We start from the raw sequence: 21,888 nt of genomic DNA, 5'->3' as shown, positions 1-21,888 counted from the left end.
ATTTTAAAGTTAAAAAAAAAAAATCAAAATCTACACTGCAACCACAGACCAAACCTTGTGAATATGAATGGGCGGGGTAGGGGGGTGGCATTATTCAGCATTTAAAGGGGGTAAATCACGGTGCGTAGTTATATGAAACCCGCACATTGGAGGGCCGCTTTAAGAGTTGCGATGGGTGGAAGGTGAATAAACCCCCATTCACCCTTCTTCTGTGGTTTCTAAACTCAATTTAAGCAAGGTCAATCACGAAAAAGGTGGAAGGCCACACAGGTCACATCTCAGGGTTTTTTCTTTCTTGTTTTTTTGTAGATATAAGAATTGAATCAAAGTATTTCACTGTGAGAAGACCTCCCTCATCAGCTGGTGGATATCAACCTCAATTTTTGGAGCTCATTACTGAACACCCACCCACGTTCCAAAATTTAGGAATGCCTCTGGTTCTTTGGTAAGTATACATAACCCCCTTTTTCCTCTCCAAGGACTCAGATAGTTGGAGCGAGGATGGGTCCCCTCGGATTTCGTCCACGCCCCAGCCAATCTGAGCCCGGATGCTAATTAGCTGAGCTCCCCAGATGAACACGCCTTTGTCACATGTAGGGCCGGACTACAAAGCCCAGAATGCTTCGCCCCTCCCTGATCAATGAGGGCTTATTTAAATGATCTCTGAGGTCTTGGACCCAGGCCAATCAGCTGTCAGGGCTCATGATAAATCGCAATGCATTATTGATAATAATAATTACTGGGACATGCGCGTTCTGGCTGGAGGGGGGTAAATTTCCCAACTCCAGGAATTTGTGGCGGAGAGGGCAAATAACCGCGGCTCTCCCGGCGCCCCGATGCTCGCACCATGTCGAGGCGCAAGCAGGCGAAACCCCAGCACATCAACTCGGAGGAGGACCAGGGCGAGCAGCCGCGGCAGCAGCCGACTCCAGAGTTCGCAGATGCGGCCCCAGCGGCGCGCGGGAGCCGGGTCGAGTGGGCTGGAGGCGCCGCCGGGCGGNGCACGCGCCCCTCCCAGGCCAAGTGGGGGAGGGGGCGCGACCTCTGCCCACCCGCAGGGGTTGGGGTGCTGGCCACCCGCGCTGAGGAGGGGGCTGGAGCGCCCTGAGAGTTGGTGGAGAAGAAAACTCTATTTCTCCTTTCACGTTTTTTTTCTTTTTTTCTGTTGGTTTTCGCCTTTTCCCCGAGGCTACGCCGCCTGCCGATCTTCGCCCTAACCTTTCGGGGCCTGACCTCCAGCCATCTTTGATTTCCGACTTCCTAAAAATAACCGCGGTAACCAGAGGGGTGCTGGCCCCAGGGGACCTGGGCAGCCGGCGCACAGCCACCCCGCCGTGGTGCACCCGCCGGGCTCCTTGCACGTTTTTTCTGGGGAGCTGGGCGAGGTGAAAGGGGCGAGGTCGGGCCAGGGTTGGGCGGTCGCGGCCAGGGCGAGTTCCTGGGGCTGCTGACCCGGCCCACGTTTCCGCGGCCAGCGCCTCCGGGTCGAGAGGCGTTCGGGACACCAGTGTAGCCGGGATTCTGGGACAAACTCCCATTCTCCCCGGCCGCTTAGCCGAGGAGGTTTAGGAGCGAGTCGATTTCCCACTATCTCCTCTCCGTCGCTGCCCGCCAAATTGTCGCCTGATAAATTTTGAGCCATATGCGTGGGGGGAGGGGGCATTTTTTAACCTCCTCTCGGAGCCTGCCTTCTAATTTCCCAGTTGATGGGCTGTGCGTTGCAGCCCCGGACACCAAGAAGCCAGTTCCGACACTGGTTTTGGGGAGAAGACGGTTGCTACTTCTTGGTTCCCGTACTCTCCTTTGGTCGGGGAAGGAATGCAATTTTCCAAATATATACTAGTTAAAATTAAGTCACCGCGTCCCACCACCCCCTAAACAAAATTTCCAGGGCAAATGAAAAATACTGGCTTGCCCGAGGGGGTGGGCGTGGGATTTCGGGGCTTCTGATGGTCAGAGCAGGGCACACTCGAGGGCGCAGGAGCCGGAGTGGACTCCCTTTGTGCCTCGGCTGGGAGGTGGGGGGAGCGTGGAGAGGCTTCGTGGCCTGGCCCACCTGGAACAAAAGGGTTAACCCTCCGCCTGCCCGCCCGCCCGCCCGCTTCCTCCCTAGAGGAGGGGCGAGCTCCTGGCGCTGACCCCTCCCCTGGTCCTGCTTTGACCTCCTCTTCCCTCTTCATTTTGGGTGGGCGCACACAAGTGGGGCTTTGCACCTTTTAGGGAAAGCTTGTTACCGAGGGCTTCCGAAATTTACGTTGGCCGGAGCGTAAGTTAGCTGAGCTCGGTCCGAATCTCCGGCCTGGCTGTGCGCTCCCACTGCGATTTGGGAGGGAGTTCACTATTGATCCGCAGGGTTTGTGCAAACCAGCCTGGCCGAGTTGCGCGCGGTCGCCCCCTGGAGGCGAGTTCTGAAGCCAAGCCCTCTGTTGGGAGGCGGGTCCCAGCACCGCCGCTGGCTCACACCTGGTGAGTGGGGCCGGCTGAGGAGGGTGTTGTGCAGAGTGCTAGGTTAGGCCCAGGACGGACACCCCTGGGGATTTCTGCCAGTGACTCCAGCCAGTGCCCTCTGTGCCCATTATTCATCGCCAAGGTTTTGGAATTCTTGGAAAGAATTCCTTGATCCTAGAATGTATTTGCAGAGCCCTCAGTTGCCGCTTTGGGACAGTATAGTTTCCCCAAGTAGGACTTTTTTTTTTTTAATGGCTACATTTTGGATGTTTGCATTTGACGAACCTCATAAATAAATGATAGGTATGATTTTAAAAAATTGGACTGGCTTTATTTTGCCACGCTCTTTGAGAATGCAGTTGGGGTGGGGTAATAATTAGCAGGTCAAAAAATCTGCAGGTGGTCGGGAAGGGAGCTAACACTACTTAGGGAAAATTAGCATTTTCTCAAAAGGGTTTCAAATGCCCTTTGTGCTAAACTGGATTACAACCATCAACGATTAAGATTCCCAAGTTTCAAGTAACTTCCTAAAATGACCTACACTGGCTTTAGTGAGGTTTCAGGCCAATTCATCTGAGTTTCCCCCCCAAAAGAAGAGGGGACTGCAATTTGCCCACAACCCCTTTTTATTCATTAAAAATAAATTGCATCGTTAAATCCGTTCTTCAACTGTAAGAACCGGGCCCCCTACACTCCTGGGCTCAAGTCAGTTACACTTGTGTGGCTCCTGCAGTTAGTTTTCCTGTAGGTAGGAGCTGGGAACCATTTTGGGAGGCTGGAGATGGTTATCTTTTCCTCTTTTGAAATGTGAAGTGTTGGTGGGTGCTTAGGGAACTCGGTGGTGGTGTTTTTTTAAGGCATTAGAGCAGGGGTTGTGTTCCTGTCTGGTTGCATGAGCTTCAGCAGTGTGAACAGGAGGCTAACTTCATTTTTTTTCCCCTGAGTTTTTGGGTTCCTTATTACAAAGGTGATAAGATGATAGTTAGATTATTTGAGTTGTAGAAGTGTGTTAAGAATGTGATCAATAATTTTGTTAAAAAGAAAATGTTTTTACTTTTACTATTGTGTCAGGATGGTGTGGTGCTGCTCACTGAAATAATTCTGCAGAGAAAATAGCCTACTCTGTGGTCGACCCAGTCTGGACCTCAGGATCATGATCTTTAGTTCTCACAACCAATTGTGGCTTCAGGTTGGGATGACTTTGCCCACGGTGCCTGGCCTGCTTGGTTTTTTTCAGCCTTGCCCTAAATCCAAGGGGTTGCGTTTGTGGTGGTCTTTGAGCAGTTGGTGGTGGGATGGGGTTATCTTCCTTCTTCCCCAGATGAAAAAGACATGTCTAGTGTTTGAAGCTGGTTGGGTTTGGTAATCACCCTTTCAGTTTTTCAAATATGCCCTTCTAGGCTTTAGATGAAGAGGTTCTAGGGAAGCAAGTTGGAAATGATGTTGGCACTTGGTTTCTTTGGGCCTTACTGCCCTGGAAAAAGTGAGAGGGAACTAATTTCTTGAATTCTTTCCCCTTTCATAGCACTTTTAGCCTATTGTACTTTGGATTATTTAAAAATAAAAATTCTAGACATGTTTAAAGGCCTCTAAATCCAGACAAGAACTGCATCACTAGTCACTGCCATTAAAAAAAATTTTTTTTTTTTCCACACTCTGGTCAGGCTTTGTTCGGGAGGGATCCTCAGGAGGGAACAAAGCCCCTTGCCCTCTGGAGTCTGCAAATTTCAAAATGGGGCACATCTCTAACCCCGATGGCCAGATAGATCACACACCTTAGCAGTCTTTTTTGATCTTCTTACTCTTCCTTTTTCACAGAGCCTCCCTGGACGTTGATCCAAGGCTCCTTGAAACTTTTAAAAAATTTTAATTAAGTAGAAATTTAATTTGGGGTCTAATTTGCCATCTACACATTTTTAAAATTAAACTGGTTAACAGGGCCCTTGCCACTGGCTCAACAACACTTGGGGACCTAATTTCCTTTTGTTTTTTTGGTAAGCCCTTATCTGGGTGGTGGGGGAGGGTAGGAGATGTTGTGTGCCTTAGATAATCTGCTCATAGTCATTCTTCTAATATAGGAATGAGAAAGCAGATAAGCCTGAGTCATAATGCTTCCCTCAAGATACACAGGTTTTAATTTTTAAGCGTTTTAGCGTCTCCAGAATTTGATTGGCCTCTAGCAGATTAACTTTCTTCCTGCACAATACCAGGAGTATTCTCTATCCATTTGGCTGTGATTGAATCTAAGACCCCTGCTGGGTTACTGCATTCTTCCAACTTATTGGATAACTAGATGCTGAGAGATAACATTCCTAAAATTCGGGGTGGGGGTGGGGCCCAGGGATGGAAGAAGGAGTTGTTGTGTAATCCCTCTGAACTTTGCTTTTTTCTTTTCGGGTTAACTTAAGCATACCCAGCCATTGTTCCTCACGGAGTCCTCTTACTCCTTGGCAAATACGCCCTCAGGATGTGCCAGGGGTGGTGGGGATGCACGAGTACTTTTTACTGCACAGGCAAACAGAGCTGCTGCTGTTTTAAGACTCAAGCGGGATGTTGCCGGTGCGGCTTCCAGGCTTGTGTATACAGTGAAGGCAGCTGGTTTTCGGGCTGTAAATCACTCTGGGAACCAGTAGATCCTTCCAGCAGAGGAGCTTAACCTTTTTTATGCCGTCGACATGTTGAAGATCCACGGGATGCCAAGGGAACAGAAGTGCTGTTCCCCAAAATGAGACCTTCGTGATGTGCGCCTGGCCCTCCGTGTCTGCGGGCTCTGCATCTGCAGATTCAACCAAGCACATGTCAAAAAATGTTTGGGGAAGGGCTGGGACTGTGGCTTAGCAGTAGTGCACTTGCTTTGCATGTGTGAGGCACTGGGTTCGATTCTCAGCACCACATATAAATAAATAAAATATCAACAACTAGGGGGGAAAATGTTTGGGGGAAACCTTGCATCTGTACCCACATGCACAGGCTTTTGTCTCTTGCCCTGGCTCCCTAAGCCACACACTTTAGAACAAGACTTCCCCTACATTTACATTGTATTAGGGGTATTGTGAGTCACCTGGGGAGGATTCAAAGTATGCAGAGGGATGTCCACATTATATGCAAATGCTGCGCCATTTTGTATCAGGGACTTTAGCAGGCATGGATTTGGGTATCCTCTGCGTTTCTGGAACTGGGTCCTGGTCCTCCTGCTTGTACCCACGGGCCTATATTAATTAATATATAACAATTCCTAATACAATAAGTAACAAGATCAGCATCCTGCCAGGTAACCACCAAATTGTCAAGTCATTGCACCAACTGTAGGCCATGTGAAAATGTGTGTGTTTGTGACAGTGTCACAGGCTCTGCTGATACCACTGTCACTTATTCCTCACATGCCAAATTAAAAGAAATGCCCATTTTCAGTTCTTACGAAAGTATTTTTTTCCTAATTTCATGAACCCCTGCTTAAGAATGTCTGCTTTAGAAGCTAGGGCTGTGGCTCAGCGGTAGAGAGCTCACCTGGCGTGTGTGAGGCACTGGGTTCAGTTCTCAGGAGCAAGTAAAAATTAATTATTGTGCCCATCTAAAACTAAGAAAATTAAAAGACTGCTTTTAGGAGCTGCGGTTTGTGTAGTTCATTGATAGATCGCATCTTTAGCATATACAGGGCTCTGGGTTCAATCCCCAGCACTCTGCCCAACAACAAAAATTCCTGCTTTAGAATGTACCTTCAGTGAGAGAATATTGCCCCTAAAAACGATTAACATCTACCCGGGAGAGGGACAGAAACATTTATTGATATGATACTGGTTTGTGATGCTCCAAAGAAACCACAGTGTGATATACTTATGATACATTATAGCAGGACATGGTGGGTCAGCAATTTACAGAGACCCGTCTAGAAATAAGGGGCTGGGTATGTGGCTCTGTGGTAGAGCACCCCTAGGTTCAATCCCAGTACCATGCGGGGGTGGGGGGGTGGACTAGGTCCCTTGTCTTATTGTCCTCCTCAACTAGTATCTAAGAACTCAGTACTTATTTATTTTTAGTTTAGCTGTATGTCACCTTGAGCCACTTAATTATTTCTGAGCCTCGGTTTTCACATGTACAAAGCGGCAGAAAGATGCTGGTTTGGTTAAGTGGATTTGAAGATAAATGAGTTCGGGCACAGGCCTTTGACGAGTATGGGTGGTGGGTAGAGGTTTGCCTGGGCCTAAGGAACAGCGTGGGGAGCTTGACATTTTTGCGGGAACTTTTGGGTCTTCAGAAGCAGGAGAGAGACACAAGGGTGACGAGAGGAGTTAGCTTGACCCAGGAGTTTTAGATGTGTTTTAGATGTTTAATGTCAGTCTAAAAGAAGCCGTAGGACAAAGGTGGGTACAGTTTACAGTTTTCTCTTCCACCTGAGTTCCCAGGTGCATTCTCCAGGAGGTGGATACCAGCAACTGTTTCTCTTGTATCATTTTCCGTTTCCATGTACATATTTATGTCTTTATCTGTGAGCCCAAATGGGAGCACATTATATACACATCCTGTTCTCTTCCCTTTTTTTCCCTCTTATGAAATAACTCCTGGGCGGTTGTTCTGTGGAGGAGCACACTAACACAGTCTACTTGTCTTGGTAGGATACAATGTTCATCTTTTGTGCACTCTAATTTATTTAACCAGAAACTTCCTGATGGACAGTGTGTGTCCATTTGTGTACTTGTTTGTTAATATGAGAAATGCTGCAAGAAATACCTTGCAGTACAGGAAGTAGATTCCTAACAAAGGAATTGCTGAGTCAAGGAGAATTAAACTAAAATTAAGATGTTGCCAGATGACTCCCTGAAGAAGCTATATCCATTTATGTTCCCACCTGTGGGTGTATTTCCCCCAGAGAAAGTTTTTGACACATAATTACAAAATTGCTTTTCCAGAAAGATTGTGCCAGTTAACACCACCCCCATTACCTACCCATACGCACTGCATTTGAGCACATGAATTGCATTAACAGATACCATTGATCTGGGAATTGATGAGATTTTTTTTTCTTCGTCTTTGTTTTTTAACTTGACTCTTAACCTAGGACTGAGTCAGAGTGCTATGGAGGCCTTAGGTCTTTGTGCTCTGCCTCCCCTATGCAACTGTCTCTGGAAGCAGCCTTGTGGCATCATATCCCTTCTGGGGCTGAGGATGTAACTTAGTGGTAGGGCACTTGCCTAGCATGCATGAGGCCTGCGTTTAATACCCAGTACTGCAAAAAAAAAAGAAGGATGTGGAGGGAGGAATAGTGGTGGCACATGGCTAATCCCAGTGACTCAGGAGGCTGAGGCTGGAGGATTGCAAATTTGAAGTAAGCCTGGGAGAATTAGCAAGGCTCTGTCTTCGTATGAAAAATAAGCATCCCTGGTTCATCCCAGTGCCGTAAAGAAGGAATGTGTGTGGTTTTTCTTGTGTGTGTTTTACATGTGTTTGTGTGTTGAAAAGAGGGATACTTTTGGAATCTCAAAAATATCCCTGAGAAAAAATAGCTGCAATGTAAAGACATGAAAGGAAACATACAAATGGTGGGTCCATCCTTGCCCCCACAGCCCTGCTTCCTCTGCACACAGTAGGTGGTGAGCATGGTTGGTGAGGTAGGCACTGGATGACTTTGGAAGTCTTCTTTTTACTCAGTCTGAAATTGGTAAAAATGAAGTCAGTTTATTAAGGTTGTTCTTCAAGATCCATCCTTCCTCCAAACTATTGGAAGCTTTTCAGTCAAAATCCATGGTTTACTAACATAAAAAGCAATTGTTTATTTATTTGAAAGTGGTGTGCAACCTTGCCTTGGCTCCATCTACATGGAAAAGTCACACATAGGCTTCATTTTAAACAAAAGAAGTCCTGCTACTTCCTGCTTCTGGGGCTTACATCACCTGACTTGTGCAGCATGCAGAACTTACACTCTTTTTTTTGCACTGTGGGTGAACCAGGATTTCCTTTGTCACCACTGTAAACAGTTTTGCCTTTACAAACAAACAAACAAACAAACATGTGCACACTTGATAACATGGATCTTTGTGCTTGTGCAAATGTGTGTATGGCTCAGGTTCACAAGCCCAGAGGTGCTAGGTCTAAGATGTGCCTTTTGTCCTGAGACTCCAAGCTCCAGTGCCTTCTTTGGGGAGGGCCTAGCCTACCTGATAGGGTGGCAGGGGGCTGGACAGAGACTCCCCACCAGGCTTCAGATTCCTAGGACCCAAGCCTCTGGGTACAGCACAGTCCTCAAAAGGGAATCAGAATGTGTACGCTAATACTAACCCTAATCTGGATAGGATCCACTTGCCCAAAAAATCTACGGGTCAGTCAGTTTTAAGAAGATAAGACTCAAAATAGGACTTAGCTTTTGTACACAGATGTTCCTTGACTTATAGTGGGATTATATCCCAATAAACCCAGAGTAAGTTGAAGTTATCGTGAGCAGAGAATGCAGTTAATATACCCAACTGACTGAGCACCCCCACCTAACCACGCTGTGGTGCTGAAGATCTCACTTGCTGCTGGTGATTCTGTGGATTTCCAGCATCACAAGAGAGGATTCCCAAGCAAAGGTCAAAATGCAGAATTCCAAGTACTGAGCCTGTGTTGCTGTCACACTGTCATAAGTTGAAAAAAACAGCTGAAGGATCCTAGATCAGGGATCGTGTATTTCATTTCAGAAAAATAGAATTATAGCAGAAGTTGTTAGTATGTGTGTGTGGTGGGGGGTCCACCATTTCTTTCCCCTACTTCCATACTTCTCACTTTCTATAATGGCTTCTTTTTCCTCTTAAAATCCTAAATGTTAAGACACTGCAACGGGTTTGTCGTAATCCGAAAAGTCAATGAAGTCTTTCTACGTTTGTGTCTTGCTTGGGCATTGCAGTCTTTTTCCGTGTGTTTCCCACATATGAAGCTGTTCTAGGAACATTCTTCTTGTCCTTCCTATCTCAATTCACCCAAGTTGCTGTGCTCTGTATTTCAAATGAATTTAGTGTTACCATCTGAATTGTTGGCACCTTTAAGCTTTTGTTGCCCCTGGAAAGCGGGTGCCGGGTGCGTTGGTTGAATGAGTCATTGACTGCCTTTCACTTACTATGGGCTGAAGAAGGAGGTCAGCATCCATGATCTGAGCAGGTTTAATGTCCTTCTCTTAGACAGCATAACCCATCTGTTTGCCTCTGTAAGCTGACTCTGAGAGAGGTGCAGGGGTTGGGATGGGATTGTTTTGATAAGTTATTCCTTTCCTAGGGTTGCCATTAACCGTCTTAGACTGGATGACTTAAATGAACTGAAATTTATTCTCTCACAGGTATGGAGGCCAGGCCGGTCCAAATGTAGGTGATAGCAGGTTTGGTTCCTTCTAGAGGCTCTGAGGGAGACATCTGGTACATCTCAAATCTCTCTTTCTCAAATAACAATACCAGCCTTGGATAAACCTAGGCCCAGTCTAGTTACATTTGCAAAGACCTTATCTGATCAGGTCACATGCACAGGTCACATGCTGAGTTTGGAACCCAAGGCCTCACATGGGCCAGGCGCACGCTCTACCACTGAGCTGGCGCTGGCCATATCTTTTGGGGGAGCATAATTCAGCCCACAGCTTTGTTCATTCCGACCTTTTGGGTGCCTCTGTCTCCGAGTCCAGCCTTCTCCCGTGGGAACACCCGAGGAGTGCCTGTCATTGAAGTCTGGTTCTTTCCTAGGTGTCATGTGTCCTTTCCTTGGGTTGAGTTCTTAGCTTTTTTCTGTCTTGTGACAGGTGCTTCAATGAACCACACGGGCAGTGGCGATGAAGCAGGTGGGGACAAAGCCACTGCGAAGCGGCTCCGCCAGGAGGACACTCATATCTGTGAGAAATGCTGTGCCGAGTTCTTCAGCCTCTCGGAGTTCTTGGAACATAAGAAAAATTGCACTAAGATTTCACCTGTCCTCATCATGAACGACAGCGAGGGACCAGTGCCTTCAGAGGACTTCTCCAGAGCGGTGCTGAACCACCCGCCGCTCAGCCCAAGCAGTAAGGATGGTCACCAGGGGAGCAGCGGCAGCGCCAAGGAGAAGGCGCCCGGCGTGTACTTGAAGGCAGAGGCCGCCCTGCCGCCCTCGCCCCAGGACATAAGCTATTTACCCAAAGGCAAAGTGGCCAACACTAATGTGACTCTGCAGGCACTCCGGGGCACCAAGGTGGCGGTGAACCAGCGCAGCGCCGACGCGCCGGCCGCCCCGGTGCCCAGCGCCCATGGCATCCCGTGGGTCCTGGAGCAGATCCTGTGCCTGCAGCAGCAGCAGCTCCAGCAGCTGCAGCTCACCGAGCAGATCCGCGTGCAGGTGAACATGTGGGCGGCGCACGCCCTGCACTCGGGCGGGACCGACGCCCTGAAGACCCTGGGCAGCCACGTGTCCCAGCAGGTGTCCGCCACCGTGGCGCTGCTCAGCCAGAAGGCCGGAAGCCAAGGCCTGTCTCTGGATGCCTTGAAACAAGCCAAGCTACCTCATGCCAACATCCCTTCCACCGCTGGCTCGCTGTCCCCAGGGCTGACCCCCTTTGCCCTGAAGCCAGACGGGACTCGAGTGCTCCCGAATGTCGTGTCTCGGCTCCCGAGCGCTTTGCTACCTCAGGCCCCAGGTTCTGTGCTCTTCCAGAGCCCTTTCTCCGCCATGGCGCTAGACCCATCCAAGAAAGGGAAAGGGAAGCCACCGAACATCTCCGCTGTGGATGTCAAACCCAAAGACGAGGCGGCCCTCTTCAAGCACAAGTGTAAGTACTGTAGCAAGGTTTTTGGGACTGATAGCTCCTTGCAGATCCACCTCCGCTCCCATACTGGAGAGAGACCCTTCGTGTGCTCTGTCTGTGGTCACCGCTTCACCACCAAGGGCAACCTCAAGGTACACTTTCACCGACACCCCCAGGTGAAGGCGAACCCCCAGCTGTTTGCCGAGTTCCAGGACAAAATGGCAGCAGGCAATGGCATCCCCTATGCACTCTCTGTCCCCGTCCCTGTAGATGAATCGAGTCTCTCTTTAGACAGCAAACCTGTCCTTGTAACAGGGACCCCTTGCATAGGGCTACCTCAAAATCTCTCTCCGGGGACTAACCCCAAGGACCTCCGGGGTGGCCCACTGCCCGGCGACCTGCAGCCTGGGCCTTCTCCGGAAAGTGAGGGTGGACCCCCACTATCTGGGGTGGGACCCAACCATAATTCCCCAAGGGTTGGTGGTTTCCAGGGGAGTGGGACCTCCGAGCCAGGGTCAGAGACCCTGAAGTTACAGCAGCTGGTGGAAAACATCGACAAGGCCACCACGGACCCCAACGAATGTCTCATCTGCCACCGAGTCCTAAGCTGCCAGAGCTCTCTCAAGATGCATTACCGCACCCACACCGGGGAGAGGCCTTTCCAGTGCAAGGTCTGTGGCCGAGCTTTTTCTACCAAAGGCAACTTGAAGACGCATCTTGGGGTTCACCGAGCCAACACATCTGTAAAGACCCAGCATTCGTGCCCCATCTGCCAGAAGAAGTTTACCAACGCGGTCATGTTGCAGCAGCACATCCGGATGCACATGGGTGGCCAGATTCCCAACACGCCTCTGCCAGACAGCCCCTGTGACTTTACGGGTTCCGAGCCCATGATGGTTGGGGAGAGTGGCAGCACAGGTGCCTCCTGCCCCGAGGAGGTCGAGAGCATTGATGTAGATGAAGTAACGTCCCAGGATGCCCCCGCTGGCTCCTCAAAGGTCCCTGCACCTCTTCCCAGCACCCACGTGGCATCACCCACCCTGGGGTTCCCTGTGATGGCTTCCCTAGATGCCCCAGTGAAGGTGGGTCCTGCCCCTGGGGGCCTGCAGCGCCAGAGCAGCCGAGAAAATGGCTCAGTGGAGAGCGACGGCCTGACCAACGACTCGTCCTCGCTCATGGGCGACCAGGAGTATCAGAGCCGAAGCCCAGATGCCATGGAAACCATGTCCTTCCAGGCCGTGTCCCCGGCCAATAGCCAAGCAGAAAGCATCAAGTCCAGGTCTCCCGATGCTGGGGGCAAAGCTGAGACCTCCGAGAACAGCCGCCCCGAGATGGAAGGTGATAGAGCTTTGGATTTCACTTATGTCCCTTGTGGGCTCAAGGTCATCAAAAAGGAACCTGGGTTGAACTTTTGCAAACGGAGTATGATGTGAAGCAGCTCCTCTGTAGGGCAATTAGCTTTCCTGTACTTCTGGGTAGAGGGACATAATAACCACCTCTGTCCTAGCCGTGAACAGGCTTTTTACTTATAGTGGTTAATGCAAATTGGGTATGGACAAGCATCATTATTGTTGGTTTTTATTTTTGTTTTTGACCCCATGGGGATCTAGGGGTAATCTTAAGCAAATCCCAGTAGCAGTGGGCAAAACTGCTTTTTGGTCACTGAAATGAACTATAGTTTCTTGATTCTGAGGTCTTGCTCCCTAATGGAATGTTCACAAGTCATTTATGAAGGGGGGGGGGAGTAATATCTTAAGTGTACAAATCAATTTGGGGCATGTATTGATGTCATTAATAGTAAGATAGGGTAACAGGTGCATCATAGAATCAGATAGATAGGTCCTGGGCAGGTTTTAAAGGTAACTCTTGATGCAGAAACTTGAACTTGAGTTACGTGTATTCCCATGTTGCCCATTCTTTGATGCAAAACCGAAAGGGTCCGTTTTCCAGTCTCTATTCTTTGTGCAGATGAACAATCCAAAGGCAAGCTGCTGGTGAGGTGTCATTTCCTGTAAGCCATCTCCTCTGGTTTAGTGGGCAGTTGTTTTCAAAGCTGTCTTGTTTCTAAGGATGAGTGGGTGTTGGATGATAAAGGTTTGGATTTTCTTCCCCTCACATACTAGGTCGTAGCAGTCTCCCATCAACGTTTATTCGAGCACAACCCACCTATGTCAAAGTTGAAGTTCCCGGCACATTTGTAGGACCCTCCACCATGTCCCCAGGCATGACACCTTTGTTAGCGGCCCAGCCACGCCGACAGGCCAAGCAACATGGCTGCACACGGTGTGGGAAGAACTTCTCATCCGCCAGTGCCCTTCAGATTCACGAACGCACGCACACTGGAGAGAAGCCTTTCGTGTGCAACATATGTGGGCGAGCGTTCACCACCAAAGGCAACCTGAAGGTGGGTTTCGCTGTGCTTTCTGGCAGGGTGATTTATCGGTGTGTTTCGTGATAAATTCCACTTAAGGAATTTTGCGTGTGTTTGAGACAAGGGAGGTGCTGGGGGTGTAGCTCAGTGGTAGAGCACTTGGCTTAGCATGTGTAAGGCCCTAGGTTCCATCCCCAGTACTGCAAAAAAAAAGAGGCAAGGGATATATAATCACATCTCATAAGTGATGGCTCTTGAAATATCTTTTTTTTTTTTTTTTGGTACCAGGGATTGAACTCGGGTACTTGACCCCTGTGCCACATCCCCATCCCTATTTTGTATTTTATTATTAGAGACAGGTCTCACTGAGTTGCTTAGCCCCTTACTTTTGCTAAGGCTGGCTTTGAACTCGTGATTCTCCTGTCAGTCTCCCGAGCCTCTGGGATTAGAGGTATGTGCCACTGTGCCTGGCTCTAATTTTCTTTTAATAGTTAAGGGCTGGGCTGTAGCTCAGTGGTACAGCACTTGATGGGACATCGAGCATGCATGAGGCTCTGGGTTTGATCCCCAGCGCAGCCAAAAAAAAAGCTAAGTAGATCCATAGAATAAGTCTGGAAACAGAAGATCTTTGTTATTAGTTGTGAGCTGATATTGATCATTTATGCATTGGTTTAACCTTCCAGGCTTGACAACCACTGAATTTCTGTTTCCTGGCCTGCTAAGTTGAGTTAAATACCATGATTAAATATGAGTATTATATAAATGCATGTCCGGAAGCACTGGAGTTTAAAACAAACAGTAGCCTCCAAGTTAATAGCCGTGCAGCTGAGTCCTTCCAGAGAGTGGTCTGTGCTATTACTGCTGTAGGAGGAGCTGCCCCCGTGAAGGGTGAAAGTGTCCTGCAGATGGGAAGAGGGCTCTGGGGTTTTCCACCTGGCCCCACCTCTGGTTTGCTGTATAGCTCTGAGCAATGTGCATCCCCCTGGATCTTTCATCAGTGCGTAAGCCCCTGGCTTATTTGGGCAGGTGGCTTGCTGTGACTCGGTCTCCCTGGCTGCCCTGGATGGTGGTAATGATGAACTCCAGGGTTATTCTGGAGCAAGACCAAGTGCTCTTAAGTAGAACCTTCGCAGTCACTGCTAGCAACAGCAGTGAGCAGCGCTAGTGATGCACAAGCAGCCTCTTCTGTTCCGCCCCCCGTGGGGTGGCCACTGGTCTCCAGGGTGTCAGTAAAGATGCATTGAGTGCCTGAGAAACCTGATACCTCACACAAGGGTTTTTAAAACTTTTAAAGAAGCTAAAAAAATATTCGAAAACTTGAAGGGCAGGCAGGAGAAATAATTATGGAAAGCATCCAGGGGACAGGTAGTAGGGTCTTTCCTTAGGAAGACCTACATTGAATAGCATCTCCTTCTCATCATGGCCTTCTGTGGCTTTCCCAACCAGATTTCAGTTTTGTTTTTTCCCAGTGCTGGGGATAGAACCCAAGGCCTTGGTTTTTGTTGTTATTGTTTTTTAATGGTACCAGGAATTGAATCCAGGGGCACTTAACCGCTGAGCCACATCTTTAGCACTTTTTGAGACAGGGTCTCGCTGTGTTGCTGAGGGGCTTGCTAAATTGCTGAGGCTGGCCTTGAACTTGTGATCCTTTTGCCTCAGCCTCCCAACTCCCAAGCCACTGGGATTACAAGCGGAATAGGACAAATATTGACCTTGACATTTGGAACAGTGCCTGGCATGTAGCAGGTGTTTGCATAAGTACACACACAGAGACAAGAGTCTAGGCACTGCCTTGGTCTCTCTAGGCAGGAGTGCTGGCCAGATACTGCCAGATCTCTGCTTCCCCCTTACCCAGTATTTGAATTTTAATTTTTTTTATATAATCTACTTCCTGAATAAAAAAAAAAGTATATTGAGAGACACTCGTTGGGTAGAACCAAAGCCACATGCAGGCTGGTTTGGTCTTGCTGGGGAGCAGTAGAATATTTGCTAAGAAACTCTGTCCTGTCCGCAGGTCCACTACATGACACATGGGGCAAACAATAACTCAGCTCGCCGCGGGAGGAAGCTGGCCATCGAGAACACCATGGCCCTGTTGGGTACGGATGGAAAGAGAGTCTCCGAAATATTTCCTAAAGAGATCCTGGCACCCTCGGTACGTGTGGACCCTGTCCCTGTCGTGTGGAACCAGTACACCAGTGTGCTCAATGGTGGCCTGGCCGTGAAGAACAACGAGATCTCCGTGATCCAGAGTGGCGGCATTCCCACCCTACCGGTTTCCCTGGGGGCCAGCTCTGTGGCCAGCAGCGCCACGGTCTCCAAGATGGACTCCCAGTCTGGGGGCAGTGCCGAGGTGGAGAAGCCGGGTGTTGCCGACAGCGTTGCCAAACACCAGTTCCCTCACTTCCTGGAGGAAAACAAGATCGCAGTCAGCTGAGCCCAGGAGAACCTGCCAGCCAGGAGAAGTGCAGATCTGGTGTAATGGATGGACTGGTTTTTGGTTTTCTTCAAGAACCCATCTCCTCTTTTCTTTATTCTTACTGATATGCAAATGATGTTTACGGTTGTGACCTCAACCTTGGGCAGTCCTACAATCACGATTGTTGCTATGCTGCTTTGCAAAAAAAGGAAAAATTGAAAAGCAAAAATAGGCATACCAAAACAGACTAGAACCTTTTTATTTTTATTTTTATTTTCTTTTGGAAAGAAGCGGGTCTTGCAAAGTAGCTTTGTTACTTGCAACAAACTGTATGTATACATAGAAGCTTTGTACAACCTAGAGTGACTTTCCAAAGACTGTTGCCTCTTTCAGGGTGAAACAGTTGGAAATTACTGAGCACCCTGGTGGAAAAGACAACTACTTAGCCTAATTGGGTGGGTGGGGGGTACACTCTACCTCCAGGGCAACCAAATGTGCATAAATAAGTGGATGGACACCTTCTGCCCTCTACTTAGGGGGCCTGTTTTACATGACCTTCAATCCTGTGCCCATCTTTTTTTTTTTTTTTTTTAATTTTTGAATGTACTTTAAAAAAAACAAAACAAAACAAAACAAAAAACCCTAAGGTTGTAGAATGAACAAAATTCCTTCAACCTTAGAATCTTAAGTAGGATGCCCTTTCCTGGACTTATTTTAGTCCTTAGGGAGCCAATGTGTGTTGCTGCTTATTTAAAGACAGTTCATCTGAAGCCCCAAGAGTGCCAGCTACTCCCCACATGTCCAGATGCCTTGTCTTCCCAGATACCAGAAGAGTGGGGGTTCTCAGGTGACGTGATGTAGTTTGCCAGTGCCTACTCTATTGAGGAACTACATTCTCATTCTCAAGAAGAAGCTCATGGAAGGGCGTACTTCTATCACAGGTTCACATTTTCTTCTTCTTCTTTTTTTTTTTTTCAATTTCCCCAGTGCAACTTACAAGTAATAATGAAGATTTTTATTTTTCCTTGAGTTGCATGAAGGCTACGAAGTTGAAACAGGCGAGTCCTGGGTGTGAAAGCTTTAATTTATCTACCTCATTTATTTTTTTATGTTAGTAGCCATAGTCTTTATTTTCCTATTTTATGACCGCTGAAGTATTCCCAGGCCCTGTCTTAGACCTAAGAGTTGACGTATTGGTGGGAACAGCCAGACATTCACGATGTCTTTGTGATTCCTTTTTCAAATCCCCTTTCGTGCATGTGATAATGTAGAGCAGAGGCCGAGACACTGCTCTAATGGTTGAATGAAGAAGGAGAAAGAAGGACCCGGCCTTGGGGCCGAGGATTCTTTCCCTCTGTTCGGATGGCCCTTGTTGAAACGTGGATCAAGACTGTTACCCAAAGTTTTGTCTTAGTTATTGCACCTGGCTTTAGGATCCAAAAAAGAAAGAAAAAAAATATATGTTTTTGCCAAGTTGTGCCTTTCCTTCTGGAATTGTAAGTGAACACAGTCATAGCGCCTGTTTACACTGTGACGCGGATATTGTTACGGAGAACACCCCAGTGGCTCTCACTGCTGAGCTCACAGTGCCTAGTGAATGTGTGACCAATGGAGAAACCCCTGTAGGACCTGCTGATGCTGTTTGTCTGTTGCAAAATAAACTTTGAATGTTTTTTTTCCACTTACCAGGTGTGTATGTTTTCTGATAGTTTCAGTTCCAAACCTGAGAACTTGACCATCATTTTCAGTTTTCTTGTGACCTTCTGTTTCCTAAAGATAGACAGCTGGTTACATCCACACTGGACCTGCTTCCCAGGCATACATGAGACCTTTCTACCTGCGGTTTTTAACCTCACCGCTACTACTTCTTCTTTATCTTCTTTTTTTGGTACTGGGGGTGTACTGTGCACTTAATTTAGGTCTTCCGTTAAGTGTTCTTGCCATAATTAAACTATATTAAAAGGGAATGGAATCGGGTGTGGTGGTGCACATCTATAATCCCAGCACTTCTGGAGGATGGCACAGGAGTTCAAGGCCAGCCTCAGCAAATTATTTATTTTTTAGTTATAGGTGGACGCAATGCCTTTATTTTATTTATTTATTTTTATGTGGTGCTGAGGATCAAACCCAGGGCCTTCACATGCTAGGTGAACGCTCTACCACTGATCCACAACCCCAATTCCAGCAATTTAGCTCAGCAACTTAGTGATACTCTTATCTCAAATTAAAAGGGCGGGTAATGTGGCTCAGAGGTAAAGCACCCCTAGGTTCAATCCCAGTACAAAAAAAAAAAAAAGAGATTGTGCTGAGAGTCACACAGGAGGGAGTATTTAGTGCAAGGGAAGGTTCTCAGGGTGGTGGAGAACCTATTTTCCCAGCCATGTTTTCAGATGTCTTCCCAAAGTCCAACCCATTTCTGGCTAATTCTTTTAAAATATCTGAAATCCCTACTTGCTCTGGGCAGAATAGCTTGCTTCCTGGGATCTCAGGTTACCTTGCATACAAAGCAGATCTAACACTGGGTGCATGGAGTTAGAGTGAGATGGTGTAAGAACTGTTTAGAATTTGCTCCAGCTCTGGATCAAATGGATTTCTCTGGTACTGATGGGGGAGGTCACGGGTTAAAAGGCTGCTGGCAGTGGACGCCATCTTTACCTTAAATGTGGTCCAAGCTTATGAACATCCATTTCCTGGCATATCTCACTGTCTCCTGATTGTTGGCTTTAAAAATACAAAATTGAATGGCCAAGCACGGTGTCGCATGCCTGTAATCCCAGTGGCATGGGAGGCTGATATGGGAGGATCATGAGCCAGCTTCAGCAACAAAGAGACTAATCAACAGTGAGACCCTGTCTCTAAATAAAATGCAAAATAGGGGCTGGTGATGTGGCTCAGTGGTTGAGGGTCCCTGAGTTCAATCCCCAGTACCTAAATAAATAAATAAATAAAGCAAAAAAGTCTCAGGGGCCAGGCATAGTGGGAGGCTGAGGCAGGAGAACTGCAAGTATAGGGAGGTCCTGAGCAGTTTAGCAAGACCTGCTATAAAAAAGAAAAGGGAGGGAGATGGAATGTGGTTGGGTGGTTAAATAACCCTGGGTTCAATCCCCAGTAACCACTACAGAAACAAAAGCAGCAGCGTCAGGGGTGTAGCTCAGTGGTAAAGCATTCAAGTTCAGGCAACTAGGAATATTGATTTGAATTTAAAACTGGGCAAAACATGGACTGTAGCCACAGGGCAGATAATGAGCTATATTAGGGGGAAATTCATTTGCATTTCTATAAACAATCATTTGCATTACTATCAATTTTCTGCAACTTACATAGTTGCAAAATAGCTCAAAGGCGGTGAAGGGCACTGCTAATCTTGAGGAGTCCTTGTCATGAGGTCCTTGTTACCTTTCAAGGTCGTTTACAGCTCCTCCAAGAAGCAGGGTTTGTTTCTTATTAACTGTCTCTCGCACCTGGAACATTCTAAGACCTGAGTGATGGCCTCTTCTGTTGGTTTTCTCCTGGTGCTGACTCAGCATGCAAAAGGCCCAGGGATCCATCCCCAGCACCACACACACACACACAGTTTCCTAGCTCTATATGTTGATTGTAGAAAGCTATTAACCTAAGGTGTTCTTAGTGAGGGGGTGGACAGGATTACCAAGTGTTCAGAGACAAAGGTTTAAAAATTCTTTAACATCACCTATGGCTCCGTGATTCTCAAGCCAGGGATAATTTGCCTCCACCTGACGTTTTACAATGTTTGAACACATTTGTGGTCATCACACTGGCACAGGGCTGCCACTCGAATCCAGTAACATCTTTCCATGCAGGATGGTTCTCTAACAGAGACACTCAACCCAATGTCAATGCTGCCAAGGCAGAGAAGTCACTCTGGGGAATACCTAGAGTGTCCATTCAGAGATAATACATTCAGGCGGAAGATTCTAGGCTGCAAGAGGACCTCAGGTCCTCTGTCCCCAGCCTCGACTCCTTGCCAGCTCACCACCAAGCACCGCCTCCTTAAGGCAGATCCTAGCAGCCACCGGCCAGCATGGAGGTCTGTGAACTGAGGCTTTATGGGGTCAGAACGGGGAGTCTCAGGGATATTCTGGCCCATGCCTGACATCATGGGGTATGTTGTGTGAAGTCTATGGACCAGTTTCTTTGGTTTCTGGAAAGCAAAATTCCCAGTCCTTTTCTTTCTTTCTTTCTTTTTTTTAAAATTTTGAAACAGTTCTAGCTAAATTGCCCAGTCTGGTCTCAAAACTTGCGAATGTCCTGCTTCAGTCTCCTGAGTAAACTGGGATAAGTGTGCACCACCTGCCTGGCTAGACTGGCTTATCTTTCAGAGACCTTTCCAGGGGTCTAGGAGTTAGACTTCTTGCACCCAGGGCCTGTTGGTTGGAGAGAGCTGTTATGCACCCCCAAAAGGGGAGCTGTTCCTAAGAAGGCTGAACCATGAGGTGGGACCATGGGGCCAGGAAGAGACACTGTGTCCCTGGAGGCACACCCCTGTCTAACCTGCCTGTTCTGTCGCTGCACAGACCCTGCCCCTCTCCTAGGGTTGGAGGGATTCAGGACAAAAATGAGAACATCTAAGAAGCACTTAGTACAGTGCCTGCCACATGCTCAGTCCTTCCCCAAGGTCTGCTCTTAAGCTCCTACTGTTATTACCATGAACCATATTAAACTGTGTCATTAGATCACATGATGTACCACATTAAATACCTCCAGGAACTGCCCTGGAGGAACTCCTGACCTTTTTCCTGCTTCATGGAACCATCTGGATCTTTCTCACAATGAGATAAAATGAAACAAAAGCCTTTAAAAGTCTTACTTCCGCAGTGACATAAGCCTGTAATCCCAGCAGCTTGTGAAGCTGAGGCAGGAGGATTGCGAGTTCAAAGACAGCTTCAGCAACATTGAGGCACTAAGCAATTCAGACCCCATCTCTAAGTAAAATATAAAATAGGGCTGGGGATGTGGCTTAGTGCTTGAGTGCTCCTGAATTCAGTGTCCAATACCTGCCCCTCCCCTCCAAAAAAGAGTCTTGCTTCCTGAGGCAGCCTTGCTGGAAGGCAGTATTTAAAAAATGCCTTCTCTCCTATTAAAAAGAATATTTGGAGAAGCAAAAGCAATAAAAAACCACCCATGATTCCCCCCTGTTTTATATGCAGGTGTTATTACCTTTGGAGGGGCTTCATAGGGACTTTTTTGGTCTTTAAGATTTTCTGTTTAACAAAAAAAAGTAAAGAAAGTTTCTATGTAGAAATTTTATTTCAGGCTGGGGTTGTGGCTCAGTGGCACAGCGCTCGCCTAGCACATGAGAAGACCTGGGTTCGATTCTCAGCACCACATAAAAATAAATAAATAAAACAAAGGTTTTGTGTCCAACTACAACTAAAAAATAAACATTAAAAAAAGAAAAAAATTTATTCCAAGAAAACATTATTGTGAAAGTAGTAATATATGTTGACTAGAGAAAAAGTATATTGACAAAATGAAAAGAAAAAAGTTTCATCTGGATGTGCATACATACTAATGCAAAATGTTAATGAGAAAAACTATGAGTCAAGCCTGGGGTTGATTATGGAACATGTGGCGGTCTCTTTACTGTCTGCTCTAGTTTTCTGTAAATTGAAGACTACTATGACCAAAAAACAAAACAAAAGACTATTAATTTTGTTTCAAAATCCATCTGGCCCATCCCAGTAGCACATGTTGGTAATCCCAGTGACTGTGAACTTTTTTTTGGAGGAGGGGTACTGGGGATTGAATGCATGGATGCTTAACACTGAGTTACATCTCCAGCCCTTTTTTTTTTTTTTTTTGGGTGTGTGTGTGTGTATGTGTGTTTGGTGCTGGGGATTGAACCCAGGGCCTTGTGCGTGTGAGGCAAACACTCTACCAACTGAGCTATATCCTCCCCAGCCC

General features: G+C 47.4%; 1 protein-coding gene and 1 non-coding gene across 4 annotated transcripts; one reads left to right on the top strand and one right to left on the bottom strand.

The window, feature by feature from the left end:
- Positions 1 to 686: 686 nt before the first annotated feature.
- Positions 687 to 17,649, top strand: Sall4 (spalt like transcription factor 4). 3 transcript variants are annotated; one of them, XM_015479668.2, is made up of 5 exons: positions 687 to 959; positions 9,486 to 9,503; positions 10,202 to 11,197; positions 13,297 to 13,577; positions 15,559 to 17,649. In XM_015479668.2, the coding sequence occupies exons 1-5, from the start codon at positions 848 to 850 to the stop codon at positions 15,979 to 15,981; spliced, it is 1,830 nt and encodes a 609-aa protein (XP_015335154.1). In that variant the 5' UTR covers positions 687 to 847; the 3' UTR covers positions 15,982 to 17,649. The 3 variants fall into 3 exon arrangements, with proteins under 3 accessions (XP_015335154.1, XP_015335147.1, XP_048666803.1); XM_015479661.2 differs by having other exon boundaries at positions 10,202 to 12,511; XM_048810846.1 differs by lacking the exon at positions 9,486 to 9,503 and having other exon boundaries at positions 687 to 970; positions 10,202 to 12,511.
- Positions 17,650 to 21,806: 4,157 nt separating this feature from the next.
- Trnav-cac lies at positions 21,807 to 21,878 on the bottom strand. Its single transcript has one exon. It is a non-coding gene; the product is annotated as a tRNA-Val (tRNA).
- Between the last annotated feature and the right edge of the window lie 10 nt (positions 21,879 to 21,888).

Source organism: Marmota marmota, unplaced genomic scaffold (assembly GCF_001458135.2).
Source record: "Marmota marmota marmota unplaced genomic scaffold, marMar, whole genome shotgun sequence".
NCBI classification, from domain to species: Eukaryota; Metazoa; Chordata; class Mammalia; order Rodentia; family Sciuridae; genus Marmota; species Marmota marmota.
The sequence above is the reverse complement of the archived record's forward strand: the minus strand, read 5'-3'. Positions and strand labels throughout refer to the sequence as shown.